This window comes from Passer montanus, unplaced genomic scaffold (assembly GCF_014805655.1).
Source record: "Passer montanus isolate IOZ18808 unplaced genomic scaffold, ASM1480565v1 scaffold57, whole genome shotgun sequence".
In the NCBI taxonomy this organism is placed as follows: domain Eukaryota; kingdom Metazoa; phylum Chordata; class Aves; order Passeriformes; family Passeridae; genus Passer; species Passer montanus.
In genome coordinates, this window is record NW_024370705.1 from 1,589,348 (window position 1) to 1,608,828 (window position 19,481).

The following is a 19,481-nucleotide window of genomic DNA, read 5'->3' on the forward strand; positions in this document are numbered from 1 at the left end:
CTGTCACTGGGAGATCAGTGTGGAAAGGAGCTGGGTGGGAATTGCTGGAGCTGAGGGAGCAAACACCTTCCCTCTGCATCCCTAAAAGCAGAGCCAGGCAGCAGCGCTGGCCCCTGCCCAAGGGCTGAGCTGTGGGAATTCACCTGCAGCTGGCAGCCAGCCCTGCCTTGTCACCCTGGCACAGCCTGGGGGACACACAGGCTGCAGAGCACTGGCTGTGCAGCTCTTTGGTCCCCTCTTCACCCTGCTGCAGGCCTGGGTGCTCCCTGCCCTGGGGAAGGTTGTGTCGGTGTGAGGAGCGAGGGCTGCGCCTTCACGCCCGAGCTGGAGGAGCCACTTTCCTTCCTGGGGCTGCTGCAGGGCTTAAAGGGGTGGGGAATGGTGTCGTCTCAGCCTCTGAGATCAGTGGGGTTTTTCAGTGGGGTTGTGGATGGGAGAAACAAGGGCTGTGCTTTCCCTGGCTCTGGGAGAGCGGGGAGCTGCAGGGTGTGATTCATGTCTGCGAGCTGCCTGCACAAATTCCCTGCTCAGCTTCAAGTTTGCTTTCCAGGCACTTCTGCAGAGCAGGGCTGAGTGTGAGCCAGGTCCTGGAGTCGGAGGGACTGCAGTGCATGCTTTCCTTGCTTCCTTCCTTGCTGGCAGTCTGGCAGGACGGGATCTGCAGTGAGGTGCAGAGAGCTGCGGCGCAGCCCGGAGCTCCCGCTGTTCCCTGGAGAGCCATCGACTTAGTGGGATAAAAAAGGCTCTGAATCAATCCCAGGTAACTGAGGCAGGGAGGAGTGTCCTGTCTCACGAGGGGCAGGGCAGTGGGAGTGTGGTGCCAGGCTTCCCCTCTGGAATAGCACAGGATCATGCTGCCAGCCCCCTGAGCAGCCCCAAACCCATGCAGACTCCTTCCCTCTCCCTCCCTGCCAAGCTGTGTGCTCTGCCCAGCCTGCTCAACCCCCAGATTTCATCCAGATTTTCTTTTTATCCCTGCTGGGGATCCCTCTCCAGCTTGGACAGGGAACAGAGGACACAGTTCCTCTGTGCTCCTGCTGCGTTTGGCTTTTAAGATGCTCATTTGCATTTTAAACCCATCCGCAAGCTCTTTTTTTTTTTAATCTCTTTTTTTTTTATCCACTTGGCTTTGCTTCCTGTATTCCTGCCCCTCCAAAACAGCAAGGCCACTGCAGGCTTTCAAGGACAAGCCTCTGGTTCCTTCCCTGTTGAAGGAAAGATGGGAAAACCAGCCATAAAAGCCAAATCCCTGCTGACCTTTCTGAAGGGCTGCACATCTCCTTCCTCAGCCTGCCAAGCCCCAATTCTGCCCTAAACTGCCTGAATTATATAATGGAGCCTCAAGTGCTGGGCTGAAACCTCACAGCCTTGGAATTTAAAGCAACCCTGCTGGAGCAGGGCTGGTTTGTGGGAGAGGCTCCCTTTGATGTGGCAGATCCCTGCCCCTCAGCTGTGCTGTCCCGTGGAGCTGAGCCTTGGGCTTGGCTCAGTTCCTGTCCCCAGCCCAGAGCTGTTCCCTGTGTAGGTGAGAGGGAGGGCTGGGTGTGAGTTTTCCTTAAAAAAGCATTTTTTGGATGAGGAGAGGCCAATCCAGGGGGGATCACTGAGCCCCTGCTGCCCCTGCTGTGTGGGATGGGATGAGCAAAGTCAGGGCTGCAGCCCTGGAGTCTTCAGTGATTCTTTTCCTCCTCCACATCCTCTTTGGAGAACCCTGACTCCCTGTCAGGGAGCCCCATCATCACAGAGCTGCTGGGTGCTCACCCTCCCTTAGGGATTGGGCTCCTCCTTGTGACTCTTCCCATGAGATCCCAAACTCTTTCCCTCCCCTGGTGTTTTTCCTTCCTGGAGCTCTCCATAACAATCCCTGCAGGGAAATGATCAGCCCTGAACCTCTGTGCTCTGCCTCTCCTCCAGGGCCGTGCTGCTGGCTGGAGACCACCATGACGGACTCCAAGTACTTCACCACCACCAAGAAAGGTAAGGGAAGGATCAGGAATATCACAGTTCATCCCAAAATCACCAGCTGGTTCTTGCTCCTGGTTTGTACTCTGGTGTAAACCAGGTGGGGAGGGTTGGGAAGCTCCTGAGTCCCCCTGGGATGCTGTGGCTCACACCCCACCCTGCTCCTTGCTCTGGAGCAGCTCCTGGGCTGCTGTGGGGTCAGGACACCTTGTCCCCAGCCCCCTGAGCCCAGCCAGGGCTGGTGGCAGCTGGTGATCGGCTTTAGCAGCTCAGGAGCTCCCCTGGGCAGTGCTCAGGGCCTTAAGCACTCTCCAGACCAAGGAATTAATGTGGAGAGAAGCCATGTGGCATCTTCCTCTTCAATCTGCCAGCCCAGGAGGGAATAAGGAGCTCAGCGTGGCTCCAGGAGGGCAGGAGATGGTGCCCTGGGCTGGGGGGTTGCTGCCACAGGCAGGGAGGGATTTGGGAGCCACCCTTCCTTGTATGGCCTTTAGGAGCAGTGCCCAAAATCCACCTGCCATCATCCCTGGGAAGGGTAGGGCCTCCTAGGGCTGGGATACCCAGGCCACAGGCAAAAATACCCTCTGGATAACCCATCCACTGCCTGTGGGGTGCTCCTGCAGTATCTCCCACCCCTGTGGGGCTGGAGGAGCCAGAAGGGTTCAGCAGGAGGTGAATGTTCTCCATTCCCATGGATGAGAGCTGAGCCCCCAGAGCAGCCCCAGCCTCGGGGGGTGTTGGGGAAGGTCAGTCTCTCTTTTCAGGGGTGGCAGAGGAGCCCTGTTACATGGGGGGGATGACTCCTTCCTCTGATCCCTGAGCTGCCCCTTTCCCATTTCTCCAGGGGAGATATTTGAGCTGAAGGCTGAGCTGAACAGCGACAAGAAGGAGAAGAAGAAGGAGGCTGTGAAGAAGGTGATCGCCTCCATGACTGTGGGCAAGGATGTCAGGTGTGTGCTGGGGCTGCAGCCTGGGATGTCCTGAGCTGGAGGGACCCACAGGATCATCCAGCCCAGCCCTGCCCTGCCCAGACCCCCAACAGCCCCACCCTGTCCATCCCTGGCAGCGCTGTCCAAAGGCTCCTGGAGCTCTGGCAGCCTCGGGGCCGTGCCCATTCCCTGGGGAGCCTGGGCAGTGCCAGCACCCTCTGGGGGAAGAGCCTTTTCCTGAAATTTACCCTAAACCTCTCCTTCATGCTGTTCTCCCACGTGCCCAAGCCAGACTCGGGTGGCTTTTGGGTTCCCTTTTCCCCCTGTTGCTTCCAAGGGGGTTTCCATGCTGCTTTTCCCCTGGGATTCACCCAGGTACGTCCTGGCTGCAGCTCTGCCTCCTGGAGTGCAGTTTGTGCCACGTGGCCACCTGGCAGGTGGGGGCTCTCCTGGCTTTTGTTGTAATCTGGCTAAAAGAGGATTGGTCTGGCTGCCAGATCAGTTTGTTGGGATTATTCCCACTTCCTTTGTGTGTTACTAAAAACAAGCAGGACCCCCTCGGACGGTTGGTGGCGGTGCCTGGGTGCTGATAAACCCTTTACAGCCTCTCAGTCCAAAAGGTCGGGCAGCTGCTCTGTTCCTGCTTCCCTTTTTCCATCTGGCTGAGCTGCACGTGGCTCCTTCCGTGCCTTTTCCTGCACGGACCCGTCCCAGCACAGGCAGCATCAGCAATTTGATTTTCGTGGTGCATTTGAGAGCAAATGGAGGGAAAGCACACTCAGGGTTGGGAGAACTGGGGCATCCCTGGCTCCCAGAGCAGCAGCAGCTGGGAGTGTCCATCTTGAGACCATTGTGGAAATCACATGGAAATGGCAGGAGCTTCCAATGCTTCAAGAGGCTTAAAAAAAGAGGGAGAGCAGCTTTTCACATGGACAAATAGTGACAGGGCAAAGGAGAATGGCTTTAAACTAAAAGAGATTTAGATGGGATATTGGAAAGGAATTGTTCCCTGGGAGGGGGGGCAGGCCCTGGCACAGGGTGCCCAGAGCAGCTGTGGCTGCCCCTGGATCCCTGGCAGTGCCCAAGGCCAGACTCCTTTGTGAAGGTGAGGGCACAGGGGACACCACGTGCCAGCTCACCGTGCCAGGCTGCAAATCAGGGAGCGTGGGCAGCTTTCCAAAGCCTCTCCCTTCTGGAGGAGGGGCTCTGCAAGCTCTAGAAAACTGATTGAATTTGTCCAGTAATGCAGAAACTCCATTTTTGGCACCTGTCCTGTGCCACTCGCTCTGTGAAGGGTGTGGGCAGCTCCCATGATGAGAGCTGTCATGTGAATTTATGGGCTGAGAAATCCCTCGTGATCTTCCTGTTGGAGCTGGGAACTGAAGAGTGTGTTAGGAACCAGGATATTGCCAAATCACTCAGTGAAAAGGCCTTTAGAGGGAGTTCAGGCTTTTCAGGGAGGAAAAACCCCACGTAATAACCCCAATATCCATTTCCAGCATCAGGTTGGTTCAGGTGCCTGGTGTAAGTGATGAGGACATGAGATTCCTGGATGGATTGAGGAGTGGTGGGAGTGAGGATTGGTGGTGTTGGAACTCAGTGGGTGCAGGACAAGAGAGAAATTTCCCTTGGGTGATTTATTCTCAAAAGCAGAACATGAAAACCTTGGGATTTGAACCTCCTGGAAGACCTGAACCCCCCACAGATAGCTGAGGAGCCCAGGATATCCTGTGGCATTCACATTCTCTGAAAAAATTCCTTTGCCCAGAGTTTTCCTCCTGGGAAGGTGAAAGACAGCGAGAGAGGTCTCACAGAAAAGGAAAACATTTTTTATCTCATTTGCTTCTCCTGTGTTGTGCTCGTGTGGAATGTGTTTGGAGATTGTTTACCCACAGGTGATTGTTTCACTGGATTCTGGTGTGAGTTGTTTTCACTCTTTGGCCAATCAGGGCCAAGCTGTGTTGGGACTCTGGAGAGAGTCACAAGTTTTATTATTATCTTTTCAGCATTCAGTAAGTATCCTTTCTGTATTGTGCAGTATAACGTAGTATTCTTTAATATAATAAAGTAGTAAATTAGCCTTCTGAGCAGATGGAGTCAGATCATTCCTGCCTCCGTGGGGCCCCTTGGTTCCGCTAGCACCCAGGCTCCTGTTGCTGCAGGACTGCGAGGACCCCAACCCGCTGATCCGCGCCCTGGCCGTGCGCACCATGGGCTGCATCCGCGTGGACAAGATCACCGAGTACCTGTGCGAGCCCCTGCGCAAGTGCCTCAAGGACGAGGACCCCTACGTCAGGAAAACTGCAGCTGTCTGCGTGGCCAAGCTGCACGACATCAACGCCCAGATGGTGGAGGATCAGGGCTTCCTGGACACCCTCAAGGATCTCATCTCAGACTCCAACCCCATGGTGATTGCTTTTTGCCTTCTCCGCCTCCTCTTCGTCCACATAACAGTCACTGCTCTCCCATCACCCTTTCCTTTCCTTTCCTTTCCTTTCCTTTCCTTTCCTTTCCTTTCCTTTCCTTTCCTTTTTTTGTGTTTACAAACCCATTCTTCCTTGTGCCCTCCACTTTTGGGGAGTTTTTGCTTCTCAGGACTGCAGGCTGTGTTCCCTGCCCCATAGCCCTGTGTCCTGGACAGAGGGTTTCTCCCATCCTGTGGCTGTGTTATTCCTCTGTTCTCAGTGGGAAGGCTGCTCCAGGTGGCTCATGGCAGGGGGAAGCTGCTGCTTGGTTCTGATACCCCAGAGCCTGTGGTTTTTGCCTCTGGTTTTCCTGGCAGCTGGGCTTTGGCTTCTCTCCCTTTCCCTGGGCATGGGGAACTTTAAAACCACCTTTCCCCAGGGTTTCTCTTCCCACAGCTTTTGCTGCTTTTCCAGTCTTACCCTGGGCATAGTGTTGAGCCCAGGAGCTGTGTGGGAAGCTCTGGGGCTCCTCAGAGCTGCCTGGGGAAGGGGGCTGGGCACGAAGCCAGGGCTGACTCTGTGGAACACGTGGGAGCATTGGAGATGCGGCGTGGGCGGTGGGAGCAGCTCATCCCTCCCCCTCAGATCTGCTCTGGGGAGGGAGAAGCTGGAGCCCAGATGTTGGTGGGATGTGAGGGGTTCATAGTGAGGAGGCAGCTCACCCCCTCATGCCACATTTGGTGTCACCAATCCGTGTCCTGTCCCCCCTGGCAGGTGGTGGCCAACGCGGTGGCAGCGCTGTCGGAAATCGCGGAGTCTCATCCCAGCAGCAACCTCCTGGACCTCAACCCCCAGTCCATCAACAAGCTGCTCACAGCCCTCAACGAGTGCACTGAGTGGGGCCAGATCTTCATCCTGGACTGCCTGGCAAACTACATGCCCAAGGATGACCGGGAAGCACAGAGGTGAGGGGACAGGCAGGGCTTGGCACTGCCCCTTCTCCTCTGAGGAGAGTCTTCATCCTCCTGACCCTGCTGCAGGAGGTGGGACAGCGGGCATCTGCTGGACCTGTGCCTTGGGCATGGCCATCTGGAGCCTGCTCTGGTCCCGTAGTGAGCCCTGGCACTGGGATTGTGCTCCTTGAGCTGCTTAAAATGTGGCTGCAGGGGACAATGGGCACCGGGGAGTTCCAAAACGGGGTCAGTGCCAGAGGGTTCTGGGGAATAACCTTCACTGGGGCATTCAGGAGCCAGTTCAACCTCTTTGGGAAGGTCCCAAGTGCCGCTCAGCTTTCCTGCAAGTCCTTCCTCCATGCTGGCAGGAGTGTTTCAGCAGGAGGAAGGGCTGGGATCATTTCCTTTCCCTCCTCGCCCCGGCAGCATCTGCGAGCGGGTGACACCGCGCCTGTCCCACGCCAACTCTGCTGTGGTGCTGTCAGCTGTCAAGGTGCTGATGAAGTTCATGGAGATGCTGTCCAAGGACCTGGATTATTATGGCACTCTCCTGAAGAAGCTGGCCCCACCACTGGTCACTCTGCTGTCTGCAGAGCCCGAGCTGCAGTACGTGGCCCTCCGCAACATCAACCTCATCGTGCAGAAGAGGTGGGTGTGCAGGTGTCCCCTCTTAGCCACTGCTGCTTCAATCCCTCTGACTGCAGCAGTGGCACAACACATCCTGTGGGGAGTTATCTTCTCTGTTGTTTAAAATCCAAGGAGAGTCATGGAATGGTTTGGTTGGGAGGGATCTTAAAGCTCATCTCATCCCATCCCCTGCCATGGGACGTTTTGCACTAGACCAGGTTGCTCCAATCTGGCCTTGACTCACTCAGGTGAGGGAATGAGCAGGGAGCTAAGCTGGGATCTCCAGTTCAATGTATCCTTTAGTTTAATTTATTCTTTATTTAGGGCAGTAAAGGATGGCAAAGCCAAAAGCTGTGAGACTTTGGAGTAGTCCCTCTGTGTCTAGGGAGGGATTTTTGTGCTGCCAGCTGCTTTCTCCACAGGTGTCCTCTTTGAACAGAGTGCTCAGAGTCCTTTTGTCCCTTTGCTGATCTAAAATCCTTTTGTCCCTTTGCTGATCTAAAATCCTGGAGGTGGCTGAGGCCCCACACGTGTGCCTGGAGCAGGAGTGGCAGCTGGAGAGCCCCAGCCCAGTCAGATGATTTGTTCTCCTCCCAGTCAGCGCCGTGGTCGTCTCTTAAAAATAGCAGCAATTTCTGGGAGAAGTGGAAAGCAATTAGTGTCCCTGGGAGTGGGAATGTGGAAGGCAGCTTGGAGTTGGACCTGGCCTAGCTCTTTCCCAGCTTAGAGAGAGGGTGAGCTGGTGAGAAAGGTCCAGCCTAGCCCTGGGGTCTGGATTTGTGTCCCTGCCCACTAAAACGTCCCTTTGAGCCTTGGCAGGACACACGTCCCCCGTTGCCTCACGTCTGGCCCGTGTTTGTGACAAGGTTGTGCTGTGTCCCCTACGTGCCAGCAAAGGGGGGCCAAGGGACAAAATCCTGGGGGATAACCACAGTGACTTGGATTCCTTGGCATTTAATAGGCCCCCAAAACCTTGGGATTAGGGTGGAAGTGAGTGCCTGTCCCCCTAACGCTGCCTCTTGCTGCCCCAGGCCCGAGATCCTGAAGCACGAGATGAAGGTGTTCTTTGTCAAGTATAACGACCCCATCTATGTCAAACTGGAGAAGCTGGACATCATGATCCGCCTGGCCTCCCAGGCCAACATAGCCCAGGTCAGGAGCGGGGCTGGGCCACCAGGGCTACCCCAGTGCCAGCCCCAGCTCTGCGGGACGTGGCCTGGAGTGCCTGTCCCACCCCTGTGCTCGTGCTGCGTCACTGTCCCTTCTCCTGGTGGCTGTGCCTTGCTGCCGGGCTGGCGCTGTGCTGTGTCCCTCTCTCCTGGTGGCTGTGCCTTGCTGCCGGGCTGGCGCTGTGCTGTGTCCCTCTCTCCTGGTGGCTGTGCCTTGCTGCCGGGCTGGCGCTGTGCTGTGTCCCTCTCTCCTGGTGGCTGTGCCTTGCTGCCGGGCTGGCGCTGTGCTGTGTCCCTCTCTCCTGGTGGCTGTGCCTTGCTGCCGGGCTGGCGCTGTGCTGTGTCCCTCTCTCCTGGTGGCTGTGCCTTGCTGCCGGGCTGGCGCTGTGCTGTGTCCCTCTCTCCTGGTGGCTGTGCCTTGCTGCCGGGCTGGCGCTGTGCTGTGTCCCTCTCTCCTGGTGGCTGTGCCTTGCTGCCGGGCTGGCGCTGTGCTGTGTCCCTCTCTCCTGGTGGCTGTGCCTTGCTGCCGGGCTGGCGCTGTGCTGTGTCCCTCTCTCCTGGTGGCTGTGCCTTGCTGCCGGGCTGGCGCTGTGCTGTGTCCCTCTCTCCTGGTGGCTGTGCCTTGCTGCCGGGCTGGCGCTGTGCTGTGTCCCTCTCTCCTGGTGGCTGTGCCTTGCTGCCGGGCTGGCGCTGTGCTGTGTCCCTCTCTCCTGGTGGCTGTGCCTTGCTGCCGGGCTGGCGCTGTGCTGTGTCCCTCTCTCCTGGTGGCTGTGCCTTGCTGCCGGGCTGGCGCTGTGCTGTGTCCCTCTCTCCTGGTGGCTGTGCCTTGCTGCCGGGCTGGCGCTGTGCTGTGTCCCTCTCTCCTGGTGGCTGTGCCTTGCTGCCGGGCTGGCGCTGTGCTGTGTCCCTCTCTCCTGGTGGCTGTGCCTTGCTGCCGGGCTGGCGCTGTGCTGTGTCCCTCTCTCCTGGTGGCTGTGCCTTGCTGCCGGGCTGGCGCTGTGCTGTGTCCCTCTCTCCTGGTGGCTGTGCCTTGCTGCCAGGCTGTCACTGTGCTGTGCCACCCCTCAGGTGCTGGCAGAGCTGAAGGAATACGCCACGGAGGTGGATGTGGATTTTGTCAGGAAGGCGGTGAGAGCCATCGGCCGCTGTGCCATCAAGGTGGAGGTGAGGGCTGGGGCACTGCGGGGCCTTGTGGCACCTGTGGGTGGGCAGGGTGCACTTTCCAGCACAAGGTGGTCATCTCATCCCAGGAATTTGCAAGCTGGAGCCTTCCCAGGTGTGGGGATGAGCCATGGTTGTTCCACAGGGATCAGGGGGGTGCCAGGAGGGTCTTCCATCCCCTTATCCTTTGCAGCTGGAGCTGCTTTAGGATCCCTGCCTAGAACAGAGCCAGGAATGCAGTGGGTGATGCCAGAGGCTTGTTGGGGGCCAGAGTGGGACTGGGAGGGAGCTGATCCCTTCCTGGGGGCTGGGAGGGAGCTGATCCCTCCCTGAGGGGCTGGGAAGGTCCCAGTCATTTTGCAAGAGGCTGGCTAGGAGCCAATCCCTTCCCGAGGGGCTGGGAGGGAATCCATCCCTTCCTGAGGGGCTACTCAGAGGCTTTGCTTCCCTGTGGGGATAATTTTCCGAAGGGGATTGTTAAAAACCTCCCTAGAAAGGTGGCTCTGCATGGCTGGAATGCTTCCCATGGGGAGAGAGGAGCCTGTGGGGATGTGCAGAGAGGATGAGGAGGAGGCACACCAGGATGTGAAGGGCAGACCACACTGTGTCCCCTGTTCTGCTGTGGGTTGGGTGTGGGGGGGATAAGAGGAGTGGTGGGTTTGGGGTGTGAGGGGGGCTGTCCCTGTGTGACCCAGTCCCTCTGGCAGCAATCAGCTGAGCGCTGTGTCAGCACCCTGCTGGACCTCATCCAGACCAAGGTCAACTACGTGGTGCAGGAGGCCATCGTGGTCATCAAGGACATCTTCCGCAAGTACCCCAACAAGTGCGTGGGGCTCCCTGGCCTCTGGGTTCTCCGGGGTGCTCCTGGTCCTACTGAGCTCTTCCCTCCCCTCTGACCTGGGGGGCCATAAGCTTTTGGTGGGATGAAGCCCCTGGATCCTCCCTCCAGCACTTTGGGGACAAAAAAACCCAGGTGGCTTTGAGTTTTCTTGTCCCCAGCCTCAGGATGGTGGCAGTCCCACATCCAGGCACTGAAATGGAGAGGAGCTGCCAGGGATGTGCAGGTCCCTTGTGTCAGCAGAAACTGTCCCTGGCTCTCAATCCAGCTCCTGGTGCTGGAACAAGGGCAGCAGGAGGAGAGGAGAGGGGAGGGAATGTTCCAGCTGAGCCAGGATGAATAGGCAACTCTGTAATCAGGAAGTCGGGGACTAATAGTGGTAATAAATACTAATGAACTGAATTGGGAACGAGCAGAGCTCTGCAGGAGTAGCTGGTGGCTCCGGGTTCATTCAGGAGCAGGGAATGTGCTCTGGGATCAGTGTGGGCACTGCCCATGGGGCGAGGGGACAGCCCCAGGCAGGGGGTGCCCTCAGGCACAGCTCTGCTGTGGGCAGTGGGACGTGGTTTGGAGTTTGGGTGGATGAGGATCCGTGTCTCCTGCTCTCCCCTGGGGAAGGTACGAGAGCGTGATCGCCACGCTCTGCGAGAACCTGGATTCCCTGGACGAGCCCGAGGCCAGGGCTGCCATGATCTGGATCGTGGGGGAATACGCCGAGCGCATCGACAACGCCGACGAGCTGCTGGAGAGCTTCCTGGAGGGCTTCCATGATGAGAGCACCCAGGTGTGCCAGGGGCCTGCTGCCTCGGGGGGCACTGGCACAGAGCTCCCGAGTGGAGCAGGGGACAGCTTGCTCTGCAGGTGCTTGGGCAGGTTGGGTGCAGGATGTGGTCCAGGTTTGGAGTAACCTGGCAGAGTGGAAGGTATTCCTGCCCATGGCAAGAGGGGGAATGAGATGGGATTTGAGGTCCCTTCCAGCCTAAGCTGTTCCATGGTTCTGTGAAATGCCATCATGGCGTTGTCCCAAGTGCCTTCCCTGTTCCGTGGTTGGGAGGCACCAGGCAGTGACCTGGTTATCCCACTGTGCCAGCACAGGATCCCTGTGAAGCTGGAAAATGAGCAGGGGGAGCAGTGCCTGCCCTGTTGCCCAGAGCAACTGAGGCCAGTGGGTTGCCTGTGGAATTTTGGAGGGTTTCCAACTCTGGAAAACTCTGCAAAACACCCTGTAACCAAGTGACAGTGAGCAGGGCAAAGTCTGCAAGTGCTGAGTAGCAAAGCCAGAGATCCAGGCTCCCTGAGAGGCCGGGAGGGGAATTCCTGCTGCTTATCCATGTGGAAGTCAAGGGATGCTGTGCCCTGTGGGACCGTGTAAGCTGCTCCCAAGATCCTGCCCATGATGTTGGGGTCAGCCTGTGTCTGGGGGTGTGGAAACGGGCTGGAAAGGGCCCAGGTGAGGTGCCCTGACATGTGTCACTGCCACTGATGTGGCCTTTGGTCCCTTGAAAGGCAGGTTGGGGTTAGGTCCTGGGGCAAATCCATGTGTTCCTGCAGGAACACAGTGTGACCTGTCTGTCTGTCTGTCTGTCCCCCACAGGTGCAGCTGCAGCTGCTGACAGCCATCGTGAAGCTGTTCCTGAAGAAGCCCACAGAGACACAGGAGCTGGTGCAGCAGGTGCTGAGCTTGGCCACACAGGTGGGTCACACCTGGGAGAGCTTCCCAGGGCTTCCCATCCCCAGGGAAGTGGGAATGGCTGGGTCATGTGACAGCAGGCAGGTAATTGGAGCTTAGTTCAGAATGGTTTGGGTTGGGAAGAACCTGAAGGATCCCCTTGTTCCAGCCTGCAGGGACACCTTCCACTGTCCCAGGTTCCTCCAAGCCCCATCCAACCTGGCTTTGGACACTTCCAGGGATCCAGGGGCAGCCACAGCTGCTCTGGGCACCTGTGCCAGGGCCTGCCCGCCCTGCCAGGGAACAATTCCTAATTCCCAATACCCCATCCATCCCTGCCCTCTGGCAGGAGTTAGATGGGCAGGATCTCCCACCCCTACCCACACCCTCTCAAACACCAACAAGCCACCCCAACTCAACACCAATTTTCCCAAATCCATAACTCCTCCTTACCACTTCAACAACACCCATAACTCTGCTTCTCAACCAATCAATCACTTTCCACAACACTGTTCCACAAAAATTCCTCAAAGACTTATTGACACAACTCAGAAGCACAGGGAAGCCATTCCCTGTGTGCTGTCCCTCCATCCCTTGTCCCAAGTCCCTCTGGAAACGCCGACAGTTGAAAGCCTGGACAGTGTGGACACTCCCATGGCTCAGGAGGCTCCTTGTGGCCTCTTTGGTCCCTGTGATCCCTCCCAGCAAGGCTTAGGTGGGGAAAGCAGCTCTGAGCAGCTCTGTGGTAGCTGCAGTAGCTCTGAGTATCTCTGTAGTAGCTGCAGTTGTTCTGAGCAGCTCTGTGGTAGCTGCAGTTGCTCTGAGTATCTCTGTAGTAGCTGCAGTTACTCCAAGCAGCTCCATGGTAGCTGCAGTTGCTCCGAGCAGCTCTGTGGTAGCTGCAGTTGCTCTGAGTATCTCTGTGGTAGCTGCAGTTGCTCTGAGCAGCTCCATGGTAGCTGCAGTTGCTCCGAGCAGCTCTGTGGTAGCAGCTGCAGCTTCCCAATGGCTTCCCAAAGGACTCGGACAACCCCGACCTGCGGGATCGTGGCTACATCTACTGGCGCCTGCTGTCCACGGACCCCGTGGCCGCCAAGGAGGTGGTGCTGGCCGAGAAGCCGCTGATCTCGGAGGAGACGGATCTGATCGAGCCCACGCTGCTGGACGAGCTCATCTGCTACATCGGGACGCTGGCCTCGGTGTACCACAAACCGCCCAGCGCCTTCGTGGAGGGCAGCAGGGGCGTGCTGCACAAGAGCTTGCCCCCGCGCACGGACTCGTGAGTGTCGCCGTGCCCCCTCCTCGTGCTGGGATTGCCAGGGCTGTGGATGGAGGGGTTGGATGTGGGGGCACTGCTCAGAGCTGAGCCCCCATCCCCAAGGGAGGTTCTGTAGGAGCAGGGCTGTGTGGGTTCAGCCCTGGCCTTAAAAAGCTGAAGGAGTGATGCCGGTGGAGGTGATCCCCACTGGGATTGTAGAGATTGCCAAGGGATTCCCAGTGATCTCTGTGGGAAGGTGTTGGGAGCCAAGATGGCACAAGGGGGGGTCTTGCTTGCCATTGAAGTGTTGGGAGCCAGGATGGGATGGAGGGTTCAGCTGGGCCAGCTCCTGTCTGCAATGGGAACCCCTCACCCTCTCCCATCATTCCCTTCAGGGGTGAGAGTCCTGAGAGCCCGGACACAGCCCCGTCGGGGGGGCCAGCAGCAGATCAGCCCTCTGTGATCCCCACCCAGGGAGACCTGCTGGGGGACCTGCTCAACCTGGACCTGGGCCCCCCAGTGAGCGGGCCCCCCATGGCCCCCTCCGCCGTGCAGATGGGCGCCGTGGACCTCCTCGGGGGTGGCCTGGACAGGCTGGTACGTCCCAGCTCCTGTGCTCCTTCCCTGGTTCCAGGCTGTGCCACTGTTGCTGGGCTTGATGCTGGTTCTGGTCTGGGACAGGACAGACTTGTCAGCCTGGGGACATCTGGGCTGGTCCTTTCCTGCAGTGGCTCAGGACAGAGGGCACTGAACCCTCATTTACCCTGCCATTATCCAGTGGAGGGGTCCCCACTTCCCTGTGCCTTTTCTCTCTGTTGGAGTGGATGTTCCCCTCTCCATATGCTGTGCTGCAGGAGCAGCTGCTCTTGGGGGCCCCTCTCTGAGCCCCAAACTGCTGCAGGGCTGGGCCAGGATGTGGCCACTCCCAGCCTGTGGGGTGTCCCCTGTGCCAGGGGATCTGGAGGTGACAGTGTGTCCTCCAGGGAATGCAGGCCAGGCAGTGGTTTGGCCTCGGGGTGAGGCAGGATGGAAACCTCTCCCTGTGTGGGAACACCTGCCCTGTGGGTGCTGGAGGTGGGCCAGGCTCCCTGAAGGAGCAGAGTTTGGAGTTTCCTCCATGACTCATGAGCTCCAGCCGATTTATCCCGGGGTGGGCAGCGTTGCTGCCTTTCCTGTTTTGTAACCCTGCAAGTGCTGCCCTGGCACCTTGTGGCTCCCAGGGATTGGTGATAGGCTGGGAATGAGGTCTGGCTCTGTCCACTGCCCCCAGGACAGCCATGGACAGACAGACAGATGTGTCAGGACTAACCTCTGTCCCCTCCTCCCCTTCTCTCTCTCTTTTTGTCTCTTCTCTCCTGGCTTCTCTCTGCATGTGGCTGCTCTTCTCTCCACCTTGCCTGCTTCTGCTTGGAGATGGGGGACGAGTCGGAAGGGGTATGGATCACCCTCTGCCCAGCCCTGCCCAGCCCTGGCTGCCCCTGCTGCCCCCAGCCCCAGGGACACCTCACCTCCCTCTGGGGACAGCCATGGCCCCTCTCAGCTCCTGGTCTGCGACCACTGGAGCATCCCAACGCCAGGCCCTTGCTGCCCCACACTGCTGCTTCCAGGGAGTGTCCAGAGGGGACATTTTGGGGACCCCGTGCCCTCAGCCCTGCCCCTGCTGATGCCCCTTTCTTCTCTTGCAGCTGCGCAGTGATGTGGGAGGCAGCCCTGCTGTGAGTGTGCCCTCACACCCAAACCCTCTCATCCTCTGCATCCTCCTCCTCTTCCTCTTCTTCCTCCTCCTGTCCCCCTCTCCCTGGTGCCCCCTGTAACCCCTGCCTTGTCCCCACAGATGGGTGGCAGCAGTGGCAGCTTCACACCAGCTCCCAGCACCACGGCGCCCACAAACATGGGGGCACCCCTTGGCAGTGGTCTGGGTGACCTCTTCGACCTCACCGGCGGGGTGGGGACCCTCTCAGGATCCTATGTGGCCCCCAAAACGGTGAGTGGGGCAGCCAAGCTCGGGGTTAAGGGGGGCACAGACCCCCCTGCTCACCCCCCACAGCAGAGCCCTCCTGGAGGAGGTGGGGGAGCACCAAGGCTCTGCTCTGGGTGACACCCCAAGGGTTTCTTGTCTCCCTGGCTCAGGTCTGGCTCCCTGCCATGAAAGCCAAGGGGCTGGAGATCTCTGGCACCTTCAGCCGCCAGGTGGGCTCCATCTCCATGGACCTGGTGCTGACCAACAAAGCCCTGCAGGTCATGTCTGACTTTGCCATCCAGTTCAACCGCAACAGGTGAGTCCCACCTGGGCTGGGCCACCTGGGACCCGTGGAGACGCTGCCTGGAGCAGTTTTGTGTGGAAAAGGAGCTGCAAGGGCTGGGAGCAGCCTCTGGTGATGACCCTTCTCTCTCTGATGGCTGTGGTGGTGATGAGCATCAAACCAAAGCCTCTAAGAAGTTGGCTGAAGAGGCTGTTCCTCAGGGTCTGACCGTTGTTCTCCTGGCTGTCCTGGGGAACCAGTGCTTCCTTTTGCCTCAAAGGCACTGAGGAAATGCTGCAGGAATGCTGCACGTGGGTGGAGGAGGAAGGGGGGACGTTTGGGGTTGCCCCAGGGTGGGCAGGGCACAGCCAGCCCCATCCTCGACAGCTCAGGGACAGCGAGGAGATTCCTGGGATGCCCGTGGAGGAAGGCAGGGAGTGCCAGGCTGGGATGGACAGCACCTTGTGCCATCCCCTGCTGTCCCCAGCCTGACCCCTGCCCTCCCTGGTGTCCCCCAGCTTCGGCCTGGCCCCAGCAGCCCCTCTGCAGGTGCATGCACCTCTGGCTCCCAACCAGTCCGTGGAGATCTCCCTGCCCCTCAACACTGTGGGCTCCGTCATGAAGATGGAGCCCCTCAACAACCTCCAGGTGGGCAACACGGGGCTGTCCCCTCCTGGGCAGCTGGGGACAGGGCAGGGTCCCTTGGAGAAACCCAGAGGGAGATGTGACAGCAGGAGCCAGCTGCTTGCTGCAGTGACACCTGGATCCAGAGGGATGGGGATGGGATGGGGATGGAGATGGGGATGGGATGGGACATTTTGGAATAGGATGGGACATTTTGGGAACCTGCTGTGGGTCAGAGGTGTTGAAATCCCCATGTCCTTCCACCCCAGGTGGCAGTGAAGAACAACATTGATGTCTTCTACTTCAGCACCCTGTACCCCCTGCACATCCTGTTCGTGGAGGATGGCAAGATGGGTGAGTGGGGTGACCATGGCTCCAGCAAGGTGTGCTCTGTCACCTGTCCTCAGGTGCCATCCCAGCCCCTGGAACCTTCTTGATCACATTGGGTGAGCCCCCAAAGCAGGTGGCTGCCCTGAGCCTGCTGGAGCGGGTGGCAGGGTGACATACCTTGGCTGCCGTGTCACCTGTGTTGTGTCACCTTTGGGGGTGGCCAGTCTGGCAGCTCCCTCAGCGCTGCTGTCCTCCCTCCCTGCAGAGAGGCAGACATTCCTGGCCACCTGGAAGGACATTCCCAACGAGAACGAGACCCAGTTCCAGATCAAAGACTGTTCCCTCAACGCAGGTGGGTCCCACCCCCTCGCAAGGACCTGGCTCGGGTCACACTTAACCCTGTCCCTAAGTGCCACATCCACGTGGCTGTTCAGTCCCTGCAGGGGTGGGGACTCCAGCACTGCCCTGGGCAGCTGTGCCACCCTTTCCATGAAGAAACTTCCCCTAGTTCCCTAATACCCAGTCTAAGCCTCTTCCATGACAAGGAGGGGCAGGAGGAGGTCCAAGGGGGGCAGGGGCTCAGCCCAGCCCCTCAGCCTCTCTCTCCCATCCCAGACGCTGTGAGCAGCAAACTCCAAGGCAGCAACATCTTCACCATTGCCAAGAGGAACGTGGAGGGGCAGGACATGCTCTACCAGTCGCTGAAGCTCACCAACGGCATCTGGGTGCTGGCAGAGCTCCGGATCCAGCCCAGCAACCCCAGCTTCACGGTACATCCCACCCCGTGCCCGGGGGCTCACCCCTGCTGTGGCACCTCCCCAGCTGCTGGTGGCGCTGGTGCCAGCCCCGCTGTCCCTCTCCCGTGGGGAGGGTGGCACTGCTCCTGTGGGGACACAGAGGGCTCCCAAGCCACCCAGCTCCATGAGCCCTGTCCTCGGAGCATTCCCTGGGCAGGGATCTCTCCACCCCGATGTCCTGCTCTCCCCGTCCCCTCCCCGCCTCCCTGGCAGCCCCTGGGGTGGGGCCAGCTGTGTCACCCTGACTCCTCTCTCTGTGTCTCCGTCCCCGCCGCCCGCCCTCGCCGGCCTGCCCACTCTTGCAGGATTTGGAGGTTAGAGATTGGTTTTTCCCTGGCTGTGGGCTCTCCCTGGCTGCTGCCTGGATGTTGCTCCCTCCCCCGATGTGTTGCCCTGCCCTGCCAGTCTCCTGGTGCCTCCTGCCTCTCCTTCCCAGCCGGGCTGGCACAAGGAGGGGGACGTTTCCGAGGGTTGGGACATCCCCATTGCCCTCCTGGTTTCACTGGGGATGAGGATAGCTAAAAATCCTTATCCCAGAGGATTCTCCATGAGCTTCCTCTGCTTGAGGAGCTAATTGATTCTGGAATGATGTAATACTTAAGCAAACACCTGAAGAGGCTCACTTCTCTTCAGGGAGGAGGAAGAGGAGGAAGTTTTTGGGGAACCCTTGACCCTGGAGTGCCAGGCACTGAACCCAATCCCAAAAGCTGGAGTGTTGCCCCTGCCTGTTCCCTGCCTGTGCTGCATGTGGATGGCTCTGCCCTGGGAGGGCTTGCAGGGGTTTGATAACCTTTTTCCAGCTGAAATCAGGAGCTGGACTGTCCTGTGGGAGGGTGCTGCAGCATGCAGGGCTGTGCTTTGGGGCTGGTGCCTCTGCAGCGTGGGGTGGGTGCCATGACCCCGCTCCTCCCTCTCTCCCCACAGTTATCCCTGAAATGCCGAGCACCAGAGGTGTCCCAGTACATCTACCAAGCCTATGAGACCATCCTGAAGAACTGAGGTGCTGCTGCAGCCCTTCCTCCCCCTCCTCCACCTCCTCCTCCTCCTCCCCTCCCTGTCCCGCCCGAGGGAGCAGGGCTGGATCCGTGTGCATGTCACCCTCCCTCCTGCCCAGGACCCAGCCCCTGGGCTTCTCCCTGTCCCGGGGGAGCAGAGGGGGCAGGGGGCTGTCCCCAGGCCCTGCATCCCTGCAGCATCCCTGCAGTGTGTGAGTGCTGCCATTGCTCCTCACTGGTGCTGCCCCCTCCACATCCCAGTTTCACCCTCAGGCTCCCAAAAACCCCAGCTCCTGCTCCTGGCTCTCACGGGGTGCTGGCTGAGGGTGGGTTCAGCATTCCAAACCCTGGGAATAGCTGCTGGAGGGCCCAGAGTGCTGTGGCATTAGGTGGCTCTGGCTGCAGATCCCCCTGGAGCCCTGGGATTTGGGGCTGGAGCAGGTGGGAAGCAGCTTTGGCTCTCCCTGATTCTGTGCCCTGGTTCAGCAGAACCTCACCTGTGGGTGAGCCCTTCCCAGAGGATCTCCTCTCCATGGGAGCCCTTCCCAAAGCTCCTAGAAGGGCCTGAGGATCCCACATTTGAGGTTGTATTTAAGGTGCAGGTTACAAAGGGCTTTTCCAGCCCCTGCCACGGGAGGGCTCTGAGTCCCCCCTCCCCCTGCCCTGCCCCACAGCTCCCTCTGCTCCCCCTGGCTCCCCTGGGGCTCCCACTGCTCCCTTCCCCCCCAAATCAAGCCATGGGTCCCCACACCTCGAAGCAGGAAATCTCTAATATATGAAAGATAAATATATTGTAATGTTCACTGGTTTGAAGGGAATGTTGAACAAAGGTGACACCGGCCCTTGGGGACACTGCTGGGCTGGCCATGGCCTGGTGACCCCGAGGGAAGCAGGACCCTGGGAGCTTCCTGCCAGCACTGCAGGGCCAGATAAGCCCTCGTTGGGCCAGTGGCCTCTGGCACAGCAAAGCCTGACACAGCAACTGGGCAGGGCTGGGACCAGGGACATGGGGCCAGTCACCCCTTGGGGACAGGATGGGCCTGGAGAGCTCGTGGCTCTGCTCCCGGAGCCTCTCAGGGATCCACCAAGGCCAAGGTGGCCCTGCACCTTCCATGGTATCCAGTCTGGGTGCCCTGAGCCCCTCCTGGGGTTGGGGACAAGCGTGGGGTCCCCAGGAGCTGCTGCTGGTCCGTGTGGGTGAGTCCTGCTCTGGGACACCCCACGGGCCACCAGCACCACTCTGGGGCTGGACTCCAGCCCCACGGCCAGGGCACGTGTCCAGGGACCACAGTGGGCACTCTGCTTTGGAACCCCCAAAGTCACAGCAGGGTGGTCACCACCAGCAGCTCTGGACCCTCCTGGTGACCCACAGCCTGCTGTGTCCCCCTGGGCCAGCAGCCCTGAGTGCAGCTCCCTGCCATGGGGCACTTGGGGCTCCAGGGACACCTCTGGAGGGGTCCCAGTGGCTGTAAGGGGCTACAGGACATTGGGACTCAGCCCCAGCCCAGCTCTTCACTGCTC

The 19,481-nt window shown here is 59.2% G+C and overlaps 1 protein-coding gene and 1 non-coding gene across 2 annotated transcripts; both read left to right on the forward strand.

Annotated features, from left to right (window-relative positions):
* The first annotated feature begins 518 nt into the window (after window positions 1-518).
* Window positions 519-18,763, forward strand: AP1B1 (adaptor related protein complex 1 subunit beta 1). The gene is made up of 24 exons (XM_039725821.1): window positions 519-760; window positions 1,915-1,977; window positions 2,807-2,912; window positions 3,267-3,328; window positions 4,983-5,299; window positions 6,071-6,261; window positions 6,676-6,897; window positions 7,908-8,028; window positions 9,114-9,209; window positions 9,914-10,029; window positions 10,663-10,828; window positions 11,639-11,737; window positions 12,733-12,992; window positions 13,367-13,568; window positions 14,385-14,405; window positions 14,657-14,686; window positions 14,806-14,955; window positions 15,102-15,247; window positions 15,733-15,862; window positions 16,108-16,192; window positions 16,434-16,520; window positions 16,784-16,938; window positions 17,271-17,279; window positions 17,890-18,763. The coding sequence occupies exons 2-24, from the start codon at window positions 1,941-1,943 to the stop codon at window positions 17,962-17,964; spliced, it is 2,883 nt and encodes a 960-aa protein (XP_039581755.1). The 5' UTR covers window positions 519-760; window positions 1,915-1,940; the 3' UTR covers window positions 17,965-18,763.
* LOC120510387 lies at window positions 15,330-15,434 on the forward strand. The gene has a single exon (XR_005629466.1). It is a non-coding gene; the product is annotated as a small nucleolar RNA SNORD125 (small nucleolar RNA).
* Window positions 18,764-19,481: the final 718 nt, after the last annotated feature.